Raw genomic sequence first — 20,970 nt, 5'->3', positions numbered from 1 at the left:
GTGTGTGTGTGTGTGTGTGTGTGTGTGTGTGTATACGTATATACACATATGTATGTATTTTTGTGTATATTTATGTATGTATGTATACAAACTTTTTGTAATAGTAAAGAACTGAAAACTGATGGAGTTCCCATAAATTGGAGAATGGCAGAACAAATTATGATATATGAATGTAATGGAATAGGATGATGCTATAGAAAAAAAGAAAGTTTCAGAGAGACCTGAAGAGGGTGAGGTGGGGTGAGCAGAACCAGAAAAACAGTTTATATTAATAACACCAATATTTTAAAAATGAACAGTTCTGAAAGACTTAAGAACTCTGATCAATGAAATAATCTACCTTGATTTCAGAGTACTGTTGAAGAAGAATGCTGTCCACCTCATGTCAGAGAGATGGACTAATATGCAGAATGGGAAAAGCATTTTTGGACATGGATAATATGGATAATGGGAAGCATATTCCTTTCTCTTTCTACTCCTTGTCTATTTTTTCCTTCCTTCCCTTTTTCCCTCCTTCCCTCCTTTCTTTCCTTCTTCTTTCCCTCCCTTTCTCCCTTCCTTCTTTCTATCCTTTATTTCTCCCCTCCTCCCTCTATCCTTTTCTCTCTCTCTCTCTTTCCCTCTTCATCTCCCTCTCTCCTCTTCTCTCCTCTCTCTCTCTATCCCTCTCCCCCCAGTCCAGCTCCTTTCTCCATCCCTCTTTTCCTTCCTGGGATGGAAGGTAAAATGGAAAATAAAATAATGTTTGATAATTTAAATTTTTAATAGATCTTTCCAAATTAATTACTATTTTCTTTTTTCTTCCAAATATATTATCTGTTTTCAGTTTCAACATTCACTTCCATAAGTTTTAAATTTTCTCCCTCTTTCTCCTCTCTCCCTCCCCAAAACTACATGCAATCTTATATGTACTCTACACATACATTCCTATTAAACATATTTTCACATTAGTCATGTTGTATAGACAAACTATAATGAATGGGAGAAACCTTGAGAAAAACAAAACAAAACACAATAAAAGAGAAAATAGTCTGCTTCATTCTGTGTTCCGACTCCATAGTTCTTTCTCTAGATGTGGATGGTATTTTGCATCATGAGTTCTTTGGAAATGTTTTAGGTCCTTGCATTGCTGAGAAGGGCTAAGTCTACCAAAATCAGTCCTCATACACTGTGGCTGTTACTATGTACAGTGTTCTCCTGCTTCTACTCATTTCACTCAGCATCAGTTCGCATAAGTCTTTCCAGGTTTTTCTGAAGTCTGCCTGTTCATCATTTCTTATAGCACAGTAGTATTCTATTATTTTCATATACCACAACTTGTTCAGCCATTCCTCAACTGATGGGCTTCCCCTTGATTTCCAATTCTTGGCCACCACAAAGAGTGCTGCCATAAATATTTTTGTACATGTGGGTCCTTTTCCCATTCTTATGATCTCTTTGGAATATAGTCCTAGAAGTGGTATTGCTGGGTCAAAGGGCATGCACATTCTTATAGCCCTTTGGGCATAGTTCCAAATAGCTCTCCAGAATGGTTAGATCAGCTCACAGCTACACCAGCAATGAATTAGTGTTCCAATTCTCCCACATCTTCTCCAAAATTTATCATCATCCTGTTTTGTCATGTTAGCCAATCTGATAGGTGTGATGTGGTACCTCAGAGTTGTTTAGATTTGGATCTCTCCAATCAATAATGATTTAGAGCATTTTTTCATATGACTGTAGATAGCTTTAATTTCTTCCTCTGAAAACTGTCCGTTCATATCCTTTGACCATTTATCAATTGGGGAATGACATATTCTTGTAAATTTGACTCAGTTCTCTATATATTTTAGAAATGAGGGCTTTATCACAGACTAGTTGTAAAAATTCTTTTGCAGTTTTCTGCTTCCCTCCTAATTTTGGTTGCATTGACTTTGTGCAAAAACTTTTCAAATTAATGTAATCAAAATTATCCATTTTACATTTCATAATGTTCTGTCTCTTGTTTGATCAAAATTTCTTCCATTCTCCATAAATCTGACAAATAAACTATTCTTTGCTCCCCTAATTTGTTTATAGTGTCAGCCTTCATACCTAGATTGTATACTACTATTTATTTTCAATCCCACCTTATACATCCTGGCTGTGAGACTGACCTAGTGGTTCTCTTAAATTCTTAATATTCTAGGTCAGTGATGTTAAATTCGTATAATGGATCACTAAAAACCATTATAGATCTCTGCAGGCTCCATATTGACTTAGTTTAAAATGCAATATCATCTATATTTTAAAATTTATTTCAAAATATTTCCCAATTACATTTTAATCTGAATAGAGCTCTCTGAATTACTATGGGCTGCACACACTTAACTGGTGATTTGCTCAGACTAACATTGCACAACAAGTTGTTGACCTGCTTCAGTAGCCGAGATTTCCTCACTTGAAAGTTCTCTATTATCAGTGAAAGTATAGATACAATGCTCACTCAGACTTTCTCCCTGTCTTACCTCCAGACCTCAGGAAAGATGTCAGTTCAAGTCCCTCCTCTGACCGTGTAACCCTAGGCAAGTCATTACTTCTCAATGACCCAGGCAATACCCAGACTACAAATTACTGGAGTTTCAGAATTTGCATTGGGGGAGGGAGCTTCCCTACACAGGGTTCCCCAGCTTCCTTGTGAACTTCTTACACTAATGATGTCACAGGTTTGGCATCTCCCCTCTCCCCCACCCCAATCCCGGCAAGAGGTTAGGAACTAAAAGTATGTTTCCTGTTCTTAGATGGTACAGTACTTTTCTTGTAAAAGGGTATCTTTCAAAAAAAACCAAACTGCTATTCAATAACTTATTGAATATATGTCAACTGCCTGAATTGCTTTTTTCTTAAGCTTGCATGACATTTAAAATTAGTACTTGTAGTTAAGCACTATACTCTTAATTTAATAAAGTTTTAATGGTATAGATCAAGGTTTAAAAGTAAAGTAGATACTTGTGTCAATGAATATCATCCTGGCGATGGAACTGACTTAATTTGTGCAAAACAATAGAGATGGAGAATGATATAGAGAGGAAGGGGGAAATATATTTAAAGAGTCAATATATTTTATTTTGTACTACTAGAAACTGAAAGGCAACACGGCTAAATGGTTTCAAGAACGTTGGCAGCTTTGGGGCTGGAGACTCACCTGAATATGTTACTCTTCTAAGAAACTAAAATGAAAGGAAACCTTCCTAGTTGTATCCTAAGAGTCTGAAATCCAAAGAACTGAGTTGGAATATCATTTTTTACTGTATGACCTTGAATGAATTTCTGGACCTCTCTGAATCTCAGGTTTTTTGTTTGTTTGTAAAATGAGTATTGTCAGAATTTCTTCCAGCTGAGTTTGTGATCTTTTTCCCTTCTTTTATTCTACTATCCAGAGTCTCTTCACACTTTGTATATGGTAGGGCCCATATGCAGAAATTAGCTCATTTTCAAATAACGAAATGAGACTTAATTGCCAAAGTAAAGAAAATAATGTTAGAGAAATTCAAAACTAATTAAATTAATTTAGAAAAAATTAGTGGTTTGGATGAAGAAAGAAGGGGACAAGAGTAATCTTTTTTTTTTAACTTAGTGGGAATATTTTATCAGTTATGTTATTCATAAGTCAGTTTTAAATTTGGTAAATTTAAAAGTTAATCTTGACCTCATTGTATTTGAAATAACTTTTTTAAGAAAAAGTTTTATAGATTTTTTTTTTTTACACCATAGATATTTCTCAGTGTTCTCCCCTTGACTAGAGAAATTTCTCTTGTAACAAAGAAACGTTTAACCCAATTACTGACTATTAGTGTGTGCAGCATTCAGCAATTATAGTGTCTTCTTCCTTTCCTCTTTACCTCCCAAAAGGAGCATTTTTAATCATCTGTCCTCTGGAATCAGTCATGATAGTTTAATTTAATCTGATGAACCTAGTTTTCAAAATAATTAACAATGATTAAAAATTGTTAACAATCTTGCATTTGGATTTTCTTTCCATTTTTGCAGGCCTGAATTACCTTTTGATGTTTTATGTACTGATTTTTAATGTGGGTTGGCCTTGTCACATAATTTGATACTTGGTACAAGGTCAACACTTTGCCAGACGGTCATCAGACATTTTCCTGATGGCTGGCATTTCTTAAATTTTTTGATTATGAAGTAGGGTAGGGGGATCATTTATTGCCTATTTACCTTGGAAACCATCCTAGCGAATTAAATACAATTTTTCTGGCTTATTTCATAGAAATAATTTTTTTTCTGTATTTATACTTATCTTGAGAGTAAATATAGCATTATCTACAAATAGAAAGATAAAAACAGGATTAGGATTATCTATATTAAAATTAATGTTTCTGTAAACTCATTCTTTTAGAGTAAATATGTATTTGTGGGCCTTTTCTAGCAAATGCTTATCTGTGATTTTGCCCATTGGGAATCAATAGGATTGCATCAAACAGAAGCTGATGAAAGTACTTTATAAGTTATGGTAAAGGCAACAGTTTTGGTTTGGCAAATATGAATTTGACTGTGAGGTTTCTCTTACTATGAACATGTTTTAATAATTTTTTTCTGAAGGACAAAGTTACTTCTATGAAAATTTTATTTTGCAATGGCAAACAGGAAACTACATGAACAGAACCTATCATAAAAGAATATAATCTTGTTCAGAATATGATCTAGTTTTGCCTATCTTGGATATTATCTGATTTATCAGCACCACTTCAGTGCTCCATGATTGTTGGTTCCTTGCCTTTTCATGTATTATTTTGTTTCCAATTTGGGTCAGCTTCCCTCAGTTCTTCTAAAAAATTTATTTCGTTCTTTCCTCTCTGAGCATTCTTTGGTCAATCTTCTTTTATTATATGCTACTGGAAGCTGAAAGTCAGCACAGCTAAATGGTTTCAAGAATTTTGGGAGCTTTGGGGCTGGAGATCCACCTGAATATGGTACTCTGTCAAGAGGCTGGAATCACAAGAAGCATTTCTAGTTGTATCCTAATTCCTTCGTTTAGTACTGGTCTTAGGGACCACTCTACTGTATAAACAAAAGGTTGCCTCCTTTTGTCATTCAAGTGAAATGGTATGAAATGCAATGAGATGACATCCATTTCATGATTGATAAAAATTATGTTAGAGAACATCCATTTCATGATTGATAATTATTATGTTAGAGAAAAGCACTAAAATGATGTATTTGTAATCTAATCTTTTCTCTGTCTTTTAGTTAAAATGTATTGGTCTTTGCTTTGAACTTTTATACTATGGTGCTTTTGTAGTTGGTTAGTAATTAAAACTTTTGGAAGTAAAGCAGTAAATTTTGTTGTTGTCAAGGAAGGTATCTGATAGGTTAAAAATCTATCTATTGCAGACCGAATTCTAATTTTCTTCTTTTATTGATGGCTACTTCTGGTAGAGTTTTGCCCGTTGGGAACAGGCTTCCTCAGCACTGGAGTATTGCTACAAAAAGGATTAGAGTTATTTTTGAAGGGGAGAATTTTTTGTTTAATAAATGTAAGGTGAACTACATGGACTCTTCTACCACCAATATGCTCTAGCAAAGATTTTCTAAAGGGTACAGCTTCTTTTATAAAAACAGAAACAAAAACAAAATAGATGTGTGTCTCATTGCAGAATGTAGTGACAGGCAATCACACTAGTATTGGTCAGTAGCATGATGAGAAAAAAGAAGTAAAAATAAAATCCAGAGTCTGGTGCCACAGTGGTTAGAGGGCTAGAGTTGGACTAAGTTCAAGTCTTGTCCCAGACACTTACTAGCTATGTAACCTTGGACAAATCACTTCACTTTTGTTTGCCTCAGTCTCCTCATGTATAAAATGGAGATAATAATTGCATTTACCTCACAGAATTTATGTGAAGGTAAACTGGGATGACATAGGTGAAGTGCTCTGCAAAAGCATTTTAAAGAACTGTATCTAAATATTAGTTGTTATTGTAAGTAGTAGACTATAGGTATTCTGTAGGGGATTTTTAGCACCATTTATTACCACAAAATAAATATTTATGTTTCTATAAAAAAAGAAAAGAAAAAGTAAGCGATGTGATATGGTGGAAAGAATGCTACTGGTCTCAGAGCCAAGAGAACTTGGGTTCAGAGAACAGCTGCTCCAGAATACCTGTGTGACTTTAAAGAAGGTGCTTCATGTCTTTACAATCTTCTGTAAAATGAAGGAAATTGATCTAGATGATCTTTAGTTGCCTTTGCTGTTGATCAGGTAATCCTATAATCTTCTGTGTAAGTACATCACAGTATTGAACGACATACTCTCACCATCGAGCTCCCAGATTTCCTTCCAGCTTCTTTCAAGTTGTGTGTGAAGCCAGCTGATTGGCTAGAATACTGGCTTAGTAGGCAAGAGACCTACCACTAACTTGCTGTGGATAGTGGGTATGTCACTGGGCATTGCCCTCTCTGGTCTCCATTGCCCCATTTGCAAAAGGAAAGGGTCATACTAGAATATCTTTAAGTATCCTACCACCTTGAATGAATAAATGAAAAAAGAAAGAAAAGACCGTTTATTTGCTTACAATATGCAAAAGACTGAACTAAGTGCTACTTAGGGGATACTAATAGAAAACTGAGAGTCCTTTCTGTGAAGGAGCTCACATTCTAATGAGAGATAATATGTATGGACAGTTTCTGCTGCAAATCAGATGGTTCTACTTGGGGTTCAGTGGCAAAGCAGATGGTATGTCACTTCCATGGATAAAATGCCATCAATTTTTTATGATGAACCGTTTGACAGTGCTAAGGATTTTGGTGGCAAAAGCTTTCTTTTCTGAGTTTTCAAAAGCTGTCACTGGTGCTACCACAGAAGCATTTACTACAGGGGTTAATTTCTAGAGAAAAAAAATGTGTGAATAATATGCCCGTAGATTGTTAGATGGAGCTATGCTACGCACAGTATTAAACCTCACAGAATAGTTATGTTTCTATGTTTTAGGCTGTTTTACATTAGCTCTAAATTACAGGCTTTAGAATGGTTTGAATGTTTGTAATTTTAGTCAAATGTACAATTGGTTTCATTTTGTTATCTTGTGCTTCTTTTCTTTGAAGTATATCTCAGATTGCTAAGAACTACTCAGCCTTTTTATTACAATAGCAAAATGAATTTTTACAGGAACAAATATGCTAATACCCTCTCCAGAGACTTTTAAGCTATGGTTTCAGATTTTACACTCACTTCTGTGAACAGGTTACCTTAAGCCATTTTTACTGAGGTTTTCAAGGAGTCTGTGTTAACCTAGTGTCTAGTGCAATTTTAATTTTCAGCATTAACTTCAACAATTTTTAATTGAGTTTTTGCTATGTACCTACCTACCTGTGACAAAATTCTTTCTTTCTCAAAAATGATTGTGGGAGAGGAGCAGTGCTGAGTCTGACCCTTTTCTCATGGGGTTGGTTTGCATGGGAGAAGGCAGTCTTGGGAAAGGGGCACCATGGTAACTGCACTCAGGGAGTGCTACAGTCTGGCAGAACATGAAATTGGCAGTAGCCACAGGGAAGAAGAGCCCCACTTTCCTTGTTGGGACCCAGGGACAAAACCCCAGTTGCCCCATGCTAGTTACAGTAACCTCAGACATTTACTAGTTCGTGTGACCTCTTAATAGTTTCCTTTTCTGTAAAATGGGAATAGTGATACCGGAAGTACTTAGCTCACAGCATTTTTGTGAAACTCAAATAAGTTCATCAGTAGGTACAGCACTCTGCAAATCTTGAAGTATATCAGTGTCAGTTTTTATTATTGTTATAATTTAGTTACGCACTTGCGAGAGGGTAGGGGAGGAGGGCAGATAGCAGGAGATACGCCCAGTGGTCTTGGATGGAGAAATATGCCTGCCTCTGACCTGTTGAAGTTAGCAGCAAAATCATAACCTGACGTTTATCTTGTCAGCTGTGGGGACAAGGGCAGGAAGAAGGGAGAAAGGAGTGAAGGACAACTGTAACATAGGGAAAATTCAAGTTCAGTACTCACTTGCTATGTGACCTTGGGAAAATCACTCTGCCTCTCTGGTTTTTTATCATTTGTAGAGTGAAAAGGTTGGAGGAGGTGACATCTTAGGTCCTTTCCAACTCTAAGATCTAATGGCTCCATCATCTCCTCTGAGTATGCTTCATTGAATTTATATAGTAGCAACTGCAAGCTACAGATGCTATTTTCAGACCACAGCAGTTTATAAAACAGCATTGGGCTTTATTTTGTCAGCAGATTACTCCAGGGTCACAGTTGTAAGAAACATTCCTGCAAAGCTTTATCTTTGGGAGGCTTAAATCTGATTGCTTGCATTATAGCATTAATGCCTCCTGCTTGTCTATTTCTTGCAGATCCTTAGGAAGCTGACTTCAGAGAGGTAGACAGTATGGCTAGCTCAGCCCGGGAGCACCTGCTTTTTGTGAGGAGGCGCAACCCTCAGATGCGCTACACGCTGAGTCCAGAGAACCTCCAGAGTCTCGCCTCTCAGGGGTCCATGCCTGAGAACATGAACCTGCAGAGGGCTAATAGTGACACTGACCTGGTGACGTCGGAAAGCCGCTCTAGTCTGACTGCGAGCATGTATGAATATACCCTGGGCCAAGCCCAGAACCTCATTATCTTCTGGGACATTAAAGAGGAAGTAGACCCTACTGACTGGATTGGACTTTATCATATAGGTGAGTCAAGTAGAATGGAACTGTGAGGTATGTGTATATTGTGGGTGAATAGATGGGTGAAACATCATCTGTATTTTTCTTTTACCTTGGCATTTTATTGATCAATTATTTTGGCAGTCACTATATGAAAAATATGAAATATACATGTTCTTTCTACACTTATATTTTAAAGCAAATTACAAGGTATGATTAAGAAAAGTTTTGAAGATTTCACATGAGGCTTCTTTAGGGCCATGCTATTTTAAAAAGGAATTGTTTGTTAATCTTGTTGTTAAATTGCAACCTGAGACAACCCCAAAGAAAGCATTTCATAGACAGAAGACGAATATTCTATATACCTTCTTCTATCCCCTTGAGATTATATCCCCTTGTTAGACTATGTAGGTAATTAATTTAGATGATGATGCATATTTAAACTGTACAAAATAATATCTTGTTTCGGATCAGTTCTGAAGGAGTAAATGAAAGAATGAAGATATAATTATTAAATATGGTGTTCTAAGCACAGTGGTTTATACTGGGGATCCAAATAAGAATGTCCTGTGGTATGACTAGGCAGTATTTTCTAAGGCTTGCTCTTTCAAAAAACAAACCACAAAAAGCTCAAGGTTTGTTACTCTTATCCAGAGTCCTTAGATTTGTTCTAGGACAAGAAAACCACTTTCATGGCAAATGAATTAGAAGTAGTTAGGGAAATTGGTGTTCATGAAAATGATCAGTTCATCTTCATCTGATTATTTATAGGTAGAGAATAGGGGATGTGACTGCCCTGAGATTTGCTTAAAAACTGACTCAGTCACTTTCTTGGAAACCACAAAATTTTAAAGCAAAAAACAAATAATATCCATAAAATCTGAGGGGGTGTCTGTACTGAGTGGAGGCTGTAATAGGATAGATTTTTCTATTTAGATTTTGCAGTCTAAACCTTCCACTTTACTCCCTTTTTTAAATGAAAGTAGAATTCAACTGAAAATAGGGAACACACACAGAAATGGGTACAGGACCCACTGTCAGTTTATGAAATTTTATTTACTTGATTCTTATAAGGGACATGAGTTTTGATTTTAATTGGATTAAGATTAATCTTTTCCAATCACTGCTGATAATACTGTAAAACTCTAAATTACCAAAGAATGGCTTAGCATTTATTTTTGTTTTCTGAGTGGTTAAAAAAAAAAATCTATAAAGTTTAGAGTTCTATCCATGTTTCCACCCCCATCCCACCCAATTTAGATTAGGTGGGCTACTTCATTTACAAATTGTATTATATTTTTTTATTTGAGTTTTATTTTGTCTCTCAGCTATAATAAAATTTTGTCCTTTGGTTTTGAAATAATTAGCTTCTTTTCACTGTCCTTCCCTTTTTTCCCCAATATTTCATGCATGATGGCAGGGGATGCCTTCCTTGTTTTAGGTTCTGCATGTGATAATTCTGGAGAAAGAAGTCAATTTTGCTTTCTTGCAGAGGGAGGTTATTTGTGAATAATTTGATTCCAGGTCTACTGTGGTCACTTGAAAAAATTCCATGATGAATTTTTAAACCATATACAAAATATTAGTTCCTTCCTTTCCCCTCCCCCAATTATTTTGTCCAGTCTAAATTTAATCAGGAAGGAACTAGAGCCTACAGTATAGTACATCTTATCTCTGATTAAACAGAACCATAAAAATCCTGGCACTGGCTATTTTACTCCTTACAGGAAGAGTCCCAATTCAGAGAGCCAATCTCTTCAATTCTAGAATGCCTCCAAGAGTATATCTGGAAAAGTAGGAATTGAAGAATATAGTCTTGAAAAAATACTAATTTGCCTTCTGAATTGTTTTCAAATATCAACCAGAATATATGTTTTCTGTTTCTGGTGCTTTGTGGTTCTTTGAAACAGCTTTTTTTTTTTTTTTAATATTCTGCTCTTTTGGATTTTTCCCAAAGCGAGAAATCTCATACTGTAAATGATTCTTAGTGGTTTACATGTTTAATCATGCTTACTGTAGTGTTATGCACCCAAGCATTTAATGTTTATTGAATGAACCAATGGGTGAACAAAGACTGAGCATTTATATACACTTGAGGAAACTAGCTTAAGATCACACAAGATGGGAGAGTTTTATTAAATTCTTTTTACCCAGTTCTTTTTAAAATGTGAAAGTGCTTGACCTTCTCTGAAGGAAAGGGACAAGTAACAGGTGTGACAGCATAATCTGCTGAGAGCTAAAATAAAGTAATATGGTGGGATATATCAGTCTTCAAAGGACTGAAAAATGAAATGGAGGAGGGAAAATTGTTATAAGAGTATCTAAATATTAATGTTGATCCAAAATATTCCTATAAAATGGAGGGGAAGATAGATAGATACCCCACCTATCTGGCACTCAGCCCTCTGGAAATATCACATAGTAAAACTCATGACTGTCCTCTACTCAGAGGATAATCACTCTTGCCACATAATTTTTTTAAACAAATTAAGTTATTGAATCACAAGCTCACCTGTACTATATATAAACAATTAATTATAAGGGAAAAGCAATATTGGTCACAAGAAGTCACAAATAGCAATCCGATTTACAAGAAAGGAAACAGAAAAAATATAAAAAAACAGAATGAAGAGCTAAAAAGAACTCTACCCATTACTCCCATTAGCACCATCAAGAGAGGGGATAAAGGTCTAACATGTCAGTAGCCACTAAGGACATCATTGTAGTATTTTCCAGTATAATAACCTTAAACCCTTAAAATGTGTTGACAATCTAACAAGGCAAAGAATGAATGTATAATGTATTTTGGAAAGATCGTCTTTCAAAATGGTCAATACAAAAGAGTATTTGGTACTTCAAGTGTGCAGAAAGTTTCACTATCCAGAAAGACTCATACAGAGAAGGCATTTTATAAATTTTAAAGTTCAAGGTAATTGTTACCTTTTACCAACCACTGCAAACAATAATCATTCCCCTACAGTTGAATTCTCAACCTTTTTTGTGTCATAGACTGCTTTGGCGGTCTGGTGAGCCTGTGAGCTCCCTCTCAGAATAATAGTTTAATGCATGAAATAAAATATGTAGAATTACAAAGGAAACCAATTGCATTGAAATATAGCTATCAAAATATCTTTTAAAAATAACCTCATGGACCACAGGTTATGAAGCCCCGTCTTAGCATTTTACCATATAAATATAACTATATAGATTCAGTTACAATTATTTTATTGCATGAGTTCTATAGAGAACTTTACGTATTTCTTGATTTAAAAAAAACAAATTATACAAATGCTATTGTTTGTAAGATAATTTTGCTAATTTCTAAAAATTTAATTTTGAAAAGTTAGTTATATTTAAATTTAAAAGAAATTAAAAATTGTTGCTTTGTAAATGTTTCCGATTTTTCTTATTTTCTTATAGTTTTGTTTCTTATAGTTTGTACTTTTCTTTTAGTTTTGTTCTCTCCATAAGTAAACTCTAAGCTCTATGGTTACAGTTTGTATATAATGAATGGGTACTTACTAATGTTTGTTGAAATTCACAGGATTGATTGACACTGACTGGACTGTATTCAAGTTAGTCAAGGCTGTTAGACTAGTGTTTGAGTTAGTCAAGGCCGTTCTCAGAGAGTTTGTAGCAGAGGGCACTTGATAAAACTAACACTTGATTAAACTGATATAAATGAAAGTAAGGTTAGGGAACAACTTCTTTTTCTTTCTTTTTTGGTACAACTTTGTTACTATAACCTGCTGCTTAATTGTGGTTTTTCAAACTTGGCAAGATTTTTAAAGTGCCTCGAGGTCATTAGTGTAATTATTATCAAACTAAAGTAAATCCCACTTATTTCCTAAACCTTAAAATTTTACCAACTGCTGAGAGTGTCTTGTAGTAAGGAAAAAAAGCGCCAGACTTAGAATGAAAATACCAGGTCTCTAGTCTTGTCTCTGTCACTTGACAGATGAGTGACTTAAGGCAAGTCACTCAGCCTCTCTATGCCTGCTTCACAGGTCTCTTCTGAGCATCAAAGGAGATAATGTACATAAAATAAACTTTGCCATTTTAAAGCATTTGATAAATGCAAGGCATGCTTATTATCTTAATTTTAAAAAATAGTAAACACCAGATTTATAAAAGCAGTGAGTCCTGAAAATACAGAAATTTTGTAGAGTTCAGTAGGTCAGATGATATGTTTGGAATAATTTTCAGACTAATAATAAAGGTCTCGAAAACACTCAAGGCAGTATTATTGGACACAACTAAGTGGAAGATAGTTGTGGTAATAAATATATTAGGGAAGGAAATTAAAGGGGAGAAAGTAATACTATAACAAAGGGGAAAAAATCACATGCCTTGAAAGACTCAATTCCCCAAAGACTAGGTCATTAATTGAAAGATGCTATGACTCAACAGGAATTTGAGTAACAGACAGAATTCTCCAGTGGGTTCTGTGATAAACATGGGCTGAGAACTCACGTTTCATAACAATATAGTATATCTGTCCAAAATACACTCCAGGTTTCTTTCTTCCTTGGTATAAAGCTACTAAATGATACCCCCCTCCCCAAATCCCGCCCTGCCCAAATTCAGTCATGATCTGAGAAGCCAAACTGTTTCCTAGTAACTTTAACTTTATTTATGGAAAAGAGAAAAGGTCCTTAAAGAAATCATTCCCAGAGGGGAAGGGTTTGGGTAGAACACAGTCCTGATGAGGTGTGGTTTGTTGGCATGAAATGTATTTTGATTGTGTTTCTATCTTGGTGTGCTTTTCCCTTCAGAGTATATGTTTTGTTTTTGTTTTGTTAAATTAATAGTGTTTTGCATTGTACCACTCACTCCAAATGACTTTCCTGGAATATGCTGGCACACTGATCTGGAAAGGGGGTAGAAAAAAATGCAATTTATTTTGGTTAAAGAAAAGTAAATCTTGCCATAGGTGATTGAAATTTTTGGCCTAAATAAAAGTTCCTTCTATCAAATGCAAATGTAGCCCATGGAGGAGCTTTTGGAAGGTGACCACATGCCCCCAAAATAGACATATCTTATTCTCATTCATGTCTGACTTTTTTTTTTCTCCCCGTGGTGGTGGTTTTTATCCATTTTTGAAGTTCTGTATATTTGCTGTGATTTCTAGAGAGATGACAAGAATTCATCTGTAAGCCTGATGGATGAGATATCTAACTTTTATATGGTTGTGGTTATCTTTGGTTCATGAATCCCAAGACCACTGTGTGTGTGTATGCAACATACACACACACATATACACATATATGAAATTAGCTGATATTTGGAATAGACCTTTGACTTCATTAGTATAAGAAACTCCCAAGGAAGAATTTGTCAATGCAAATAAGTACCTGTTTTGCAACTTCTCGTTAGTATGTGTCATAGATGGGACTTGAATCAGGTCTCCTTGACCCTGAGGCCAGTACTGAATCCACTCTGCTAAGTTGCCTTTCACATTGCTGATCATTTGTCAGCATTCACTGGTTCTACGTTTTAATTTTCCGTGTTAGAATCGCCTCTAATCATACTTAACAGTTCCAGTTGTGATATTTCTTTATTACCAACCATAAAGAACATAAAATCCATCTTTAACAAATACATTTAAAAAACCTTCACAGATTGGTTCCTTTGGAAGAAAAATAAAAATATAATTGAAAAGAAAGCCAAAGTATATTCAATTTGTTTTAGGTTCAATATTTGATTCCTTCTTACTTTTTAAGCTTTTTTTTAAGTTGGATTTAAATTTTATGTAAGTCTTACCTTTTCGTTTTTCTATTAACAAGCAGGGTTAGAATCCTGAATAGTCCTGGAAAAGCACAAATTTTTTTAAATCTCCTTTCAATTTTCAAAATATTATGCCTGAATGATATTGTATTGTTCAACTCTTAAAACTGATACTTTAAAATGTAACACAAAATATCACCCCAACACCTTTTCTTTTTACTTTTCCTCAAAGTCACACATCTTGAACTTTCTCATAGCTTTCCTCAAATTTCATTGAGCCTATGCTGTAAAGTAGAATTAGCTTATAACAGTGGGTAGAGGTCTGATTTGCTTGCTTTTTGTAATCTAGTTCATGTCTTACTGGTGTCAGACAACTCAGAACTGACATAAGCACCAACACGTTGAACAGAAGCCCTAAGTACAGGATTTTGTCATTTGCTTTTCTAAGTCTCAGGACTGGTTCTATCCCATAATATGCTGTGGTACCTCTGCTCAAAAAAAAAAAAATGAAAACCATTCCTCTGAGACAAAACTGTAGCGATTATGTAGCGATTACATAAAGCACTTGAAGCATGAATGCTAAGTAACGAGGCATTTTAATTTGAGTATTATGTAGGGTCTAGGGTCATGGGAAAAGCTGCTATTTAATCTGACAGTCAAATGGAACAGAATTTTTGCTGCTAGTGGCTAGCCATGAATATCCATTCAATATGGCATTTACTCTTGCACAAATCTCCAGATGTTCTAAAGCTTTTGTATTGGTTTTATATGAAGATCGTTAGGTATAAAGGTTTTAGGTAGGGCATAATTAAATATTTTGAAAATCCATAGAAAAGAGGAGTTTGGGTAGTAAAGTCCCCCTCCCCAATATTGGAAAAACTCTTAAATATCCTTTTGGTATTAGGATAGACTTTATAGACTTGGCATGTCTGTCTGGTTTGTTAATAGAACTGAATATTATTTTACTATCACTGAGGATACATTCGGAGTGGGGGAGGTAGAGACTCAGAAAGCACCAATGTCTTGCTATGAGGAACATTCCTGAGATGAAAAGATGAAACAAGTGCCTTTTACAAATATTATCTCATTTGATTCTCATAATAACCCTATGAGGTAGGTGCTGTTTTTATCTCCATTTTAGAGTTGAGGAAACTGTGCCAAATAGAGGATTTTGTAGGGAGAATTTCACTGGTGTCAGTAACAAGAACCGCTGTCCCATTGGTTCCCAACTCTTTATGATATGAAAAAAAAATTATTGGATTCCCTCTGCCACCCACATAAGAATGTATTTTAGTGTTGTATGATTCTTTGTTTTTGTTGCTTAATGTCTCAGTACGTATTGAAGCAATGAGATAGTGACCATTATGTGATTTTGTGACTATACAATCTGTCTTGCCATAGACATAACAATTGCTGCTCTTGCCAGATGACTATCTCTACCAGATACTTTCATAGCACCATAGAAGTTGATATTGACCACAGAGGACTCTATAAGGGTTTCCAAATACTATATAAAAAAGGCTGAAAATTAATAGCAGTAGTAGCAGCAGCAGCTAGCATTTACATAGCCCATAAGGCTTGTAGAGTGCTTTATAAATATTGTCTCTGGATTCTCACAACAGCCTTGGGAGTTGGTGCTATTATTATCCCTGTTTTACAGATGAGGAAACTGAAATAAACAGAGGTTGAGTGCCTTGCCCAAAACTCCATTGCTGGTAAGTGTCTGAGGCTGGCTTTGAACTTGGGTCTTCCTAACTCTAGGTCCTGTGCTCTATGCACAGGGCCACCTAGCTTCCTCTCTGTGTTTGAGAGACTCAGAGAATTAATTATAAAAACATCAAAAACCTTAGAAACCATCTAACTATATTCTCTTATATAAAATAAGACACTGAGAGCTATACAGATCAAATACATTGTGCTGAATCACATAGCTGGCTGGTCAGTGACAGCCCTAAGACTTGACCCAAGGTCTTCTCCCTCTAAGTCTAGCCATGTGATGGCCAATCTTCTCTGAACTGATTTTCAGACTATAAACCAGGTCTGCCAACTAAGAAAGGAAAGGGAATAAGAATTTATATGGTATCTACTGGGAAGCTTGGCAGCACAGTGAATAGAGTACTGGACTTAAAGTCAGGAAGACTCAATTTTGTGAGTTCACATGTGGCCTCAGACAGGTACTAGCTGTGTGACCCTGGGCAAGTCACTTAACCCTGTTTGCTTCAGTTTCCTCACCTTCAAAATGAGCTGAAGAAGGAAATGTCAGACTACTCTTGTATCTCTGCCAAGAAAACCCCAAATGGGGTCACAGAGAGCTGGACAAGACTAAAAAAATGAAACAATAGAGGACCTACTATGTGCCAGATATTGTGTTGTATTTTTTTTTACAAATATTGGATCCTCATAACAACCCTGTGTGGTTGGTGCTAGTATCATCCCCATTTTACAGATGTGGAAATGGGGCCAGATGTTTTTGTAGAAAAAACTATATCACTATCAAAAACAAGAACCATTATACTACTAGCTTCCAATCTCTGGGAACATGAGTATCCATTTTTAATAGGCAAAAATGTATTGGCTTTCCCCTCACTATCCATACAAAATAATAGTTGTGCTATTTGTATCCATTGAGAATCTACACTATGACAAAAAGCTACTATGATTTCAGTAATGTTTTTAAAATAAATCTATGCTTTATTATTACAATAGAGCTGCCCACATTTTTAAAAAAATGTTTAAACTATATGCATATAAGATATTCTTATTCTATGGAGGTACATTTGTTATTACTGAATCCTTTAATGGGTGGCTGGTGCTGGGCTGCAGTTTTCAGAAATTGTAGGTTTTCCTTTCAGGTCTGATTCCACATCAAATGTGACTTGGTATTTCAATTTCAAACCGATATGGTGCACATGGGTTTGTCCTCCTTTTGCATATATTCCTGTCCTTAGATCTAGAAGGGACTTCAGAAACCATTTAGTCCAATCCTTTTATTGTATGGATGAGGAAACTGAGGCCCTTGGAAGTGAGGTAATTCCATGGCCCATAGTTTGGGAACCATTATCTTACTATATATCCTATTGATTTCCTAGATGATTAAGATTACATTAGATTTAAGGTCTTGTCTGGTTCTAAAACCTATAATACTACATGTAGATTGGAGATGGGGTTTTCTGTCTAGATGTCAAAAATGAGCTATAAATGTGGAGCTTTATTCAAAAGGAATTGTTCTACTGTCTATGTGTGGAATGTGCCAATGTGTACCTAGATCTTGATTAGTGTTTGGTATTGTTACTATTGATAATAAGTATAATTTCAAGTTCTCAAACCATAATAACAATAACAACCATATATATCCTGCTGGATCTTATTGTAACCTTGTGCCACTCAGTCTCTTAAACTTCAGAAGCTTGAAATTCAAAGATTCTGGGTGTCCAGGGGCCAGCATCACCTCAAACCTTAACCTGAAGCCTGTCCACTGTGGGCTCCACACTCCCACTCTCTTTTTCTTAAGACAGGAACCCAGAGGGAAGGAATTTTCCAATTTGGTTTTACTTGGCAGGTTGGACCAATCATAAATCAAACAATGAAACTGAGTGGGCGTGGGAATGGAATTAAAGAAACAGTAATCTGTAATGATATGGGCTGAAATTTCAGTCGTGTGTGTGTGTGTGTGTGTGTAAGTACTTTTCTTATTTCTCTCTTTCCATGCCCTATATCCATGAGTTTACCTTACCCTGAGGGCAGAGACTTAGAGCCACTTGCTTTTGTACTTAGGATTTTTAGCTGCAACAAGCCTCTCAAGTGGAGAAAGTACATTTTGAATATTTGGAATGGACATTTTTTTTTTCAGTAAATCTCTTCACTGCTGGGAAATTCTTCTTTGTATTGAGCCAAAATCTTCCTCATTGTGATTTCCATCTACAGATTCTGCTACCACTCTCTAAAGTGATGGTGTAAATCTAATCTCTCATCCACATGACAAGGTTTTAGATATTTAGAGACAACCATCATTTCCCAGCATTTATTCATATGCCAGCATTTAATCTCCATCGTCATTCTGGCTGCTTGGATAGGGATATACCTTAACTTGTCAGTGTTTTTCCTGAAATATAATCCTTGGAACTGAACAGAATATATCAGATATCAAGGATCCTAGAACCTATAGTGAGAAGGAGCCTTAGAGGTAACTTAGTCTAGCACCGTTGTTTTTTAGATGTATAGAATGAGGCCTAGAGCAGTGAAAAGGCTTGCCTAATGTCATGCAGATAGCAAGGAACAGACCTGAATCCTATTCTTCTGACTTCAGATCCAGAGTCTGGTCCCTAACCCACAGATGCATTCTACTCATGGCTAGCATTTATATAGTGCTTCAGGGTTTGCCAAGTGTTTTTTGTATATTACCTCATTCTTACAACAACTCTGTGACGTAGGTCAGTAAGTTAGTGATCTAATAAACTTTTATTAAAGTGCCTAGTATGTGCCAAGTCCTGTGCCAAGTGCTGGGGATACAAAGAAAAACTGAAGACAGTAGTCCCTCCTCTCAAAGAGTTCACAGTCAATTGGGGGAGATTACATGCAGAGCGATTTATCATGGATCACACAGCTAGTAAGTGTCTAAAGCAGGATTTGAACACAAGTTTTGCTGACTCCAAGTCCAACATTCCATCTGTTGTGCCACCTAATAACCTAGTTTGGCATCTTCCTTTATTAAACTGGTAGAAATTAGTGAGAAAGGTTTAACTCATCTTTAGATTCTTGAATACATTTATTGTCTTGCCACACATCAAAGAAGAAAGTATGTCATGCTACAAGACTATATTTTAAGTTATGGGTTATATGGATTATATTTTATGCTACATGACAAGCAAACGAATCTTGGCCAGTGGAGTTTATTCCCTCTCCAGTGTTTTAGCTGTATTGTTGTTCATGCTTTATATAGTCCAATCATCCAGATTGAGTATTTTTTCACTAATTATGAAAGTGAAGTTCATAAACATGTCTTATTCTGGATATGCAGTGCATTTTTATTAGCTGTCATCGGTCGTCACATTTATTTTCGTCTGTTTTTTTCCTTATGATCTGGATGATATTATTGTTGAAAGATACAGAATGGTTTGCATTTCAAATGGACTGGCTGCGGTAGAATTGAAAGGCCATTTAGGTCATCAGTTTGCTTTTCCTTCTGGGAGGACAAGTGTTAGATATCAGTTTAAGATTGGTCAAAATTAAAACAAAGAAAAGCACTTACATGATTCCCCTGTGATACATTAATGCACTTAATGGGCAATTTGGATCAGACAGAAAGATGAAAGAAAATCTTCATCCAGGCCCTAATTCAGGCCTGTCTTTACGGTTATTTTAATTACAAATTGAACAAAATTAAGTTGATGGAAAAATTTGATGGTTTCTTTTTTCTTCCTGTATGAAAACTTCTGGAATAGTAACCAAAGATTTCATGGCAGATAAGATGGATTATATAAAGGTGCTAACAGCTCGGTAGCATTTATATAGCTTTATAAGGTATGGAAAGCACTTCATATATGCTATTATTTGAACCTCACAACAATCCTGTGTGGTAGGTGCTATTAGTATTCTCATTTCGCAAATGAAGAAACTGAGGATGAAAGAGATTAAGTGACTTGTCCCAAAGTCACACAATTGCTAAGTGTCTGAGGCAAGATTCAAACTCAAGACTTCACTTTATCCACTCTCCCTCCTAGCTGACATACTCCATGATGATGGTGAAGATTGTGATTCCTCCGATGTTTGTCCTGGTCTTTGCTTCTTCCACAGAGGATTTATGGTGCCTCCCACTATCATTTTGAAATTTCATGGATGATAATGGAGCATACGTTTCCCCATTTGCTATCTCTTGCCCTTGCCTTGTGACCAGCACATTTTTTTTTTGTGGACATGCAACTCTTTATGTAACTTTTTATATACCTTTTTCTACATATACCTTTTCTGTATTAGCAACATTGTATAGTCTACTCATATGGATCATTTACTGATAACTTTAATTCTTCAGAGACTATGACTCACAGAAATGTAGCATCATTGGAGGAACATGGATTTTAAAGAAAACGGGCATTTGTTTCAGGGGGAAATCGTGTCATTAGATGCCCTGTGTGATTTCCTGAAGACAATCCATTCTTTCCCTGTTATATCATCTTCAAGGAGTTTTATGTTATTTTCACAAATACATGAGAGATATCTTGTTGGTGGAGAACCTTTAAAGTGGTGTTTTGCAAGCACTGAATAATGCATTATCATCATAAGAATCATAATTATTGGGTAGTAAGATTTTGTTGTAGAGAAAGGTTATAATATAATTTCTATTTTCACTTTATTTGATTTTTCTCCTCTCCTTCCAAGTCATTGACTGTGCTTTGGATTTGATATGAGCAAAGTAAAAGAAGGAGGAATAGGTATGAATTAAAATATATTTGACTAAATAATACCACTTCTTAAGGAATCATTCACTCCTAGCTATGTGGTCCTTCTAAGTTGATACTGAACCTTTCATTACTACTTTTTGGGTCCCATTATTCAACCATATACTCAAAAAAATTCCTATACTATCTTCAAACCCACATC

General features: G+C 35.6%; 1 protein-coding gene across 10 annotated transcripts in view; it reads left to right on the top strand.

Moving 5' to 3' along the window:
- Positions 1-20,970, top strand: part of HECW2 (HECT, C2 and WW domain containing E3 ubiquitin protein ligase 2) — a 507,687-nt gene that overhangs the window by 209,823 nt on the left and 276,894 nt on the right. For all 10 annotated transcript variants that reach the window (XM_072612728.1, XM_072612727.1, XM_072612726.1 and 7 more), the window contains one exon: positions 8,347-8,673. In XM_072612728.1, coding sequence (XP_072468829.1) covers positions 8,382-8,673 — 292 coding nt within the window. In that variant the 5' untranslated portion in view covers positions 8,347-8,381. The remainder of the gene's footprint in view (positions 1-8,346; positions 8,674-20,970) is intronic.

Source organism: Notamacropus eugenii, chromosome 5 (assembly GCF_028372415.1).
Source record: "Notamacropus eugenii isolate mMacEug1 chromosome 5, mMacEug1.pri_v2, whole genome shotgun sequence".
NCBI classification, from domain to species: domain Eukaryota; kingdom Metazoa; phylum Chordata; class Mammalia; order Diprotodontia; family Macropodidae; genus Notamacropus; species Notamacropus eugenii.
Note: the sequence above shows the minus strand (reverse complement) of the source record. Positions and strands in the feature narration are given on the sequence as shown.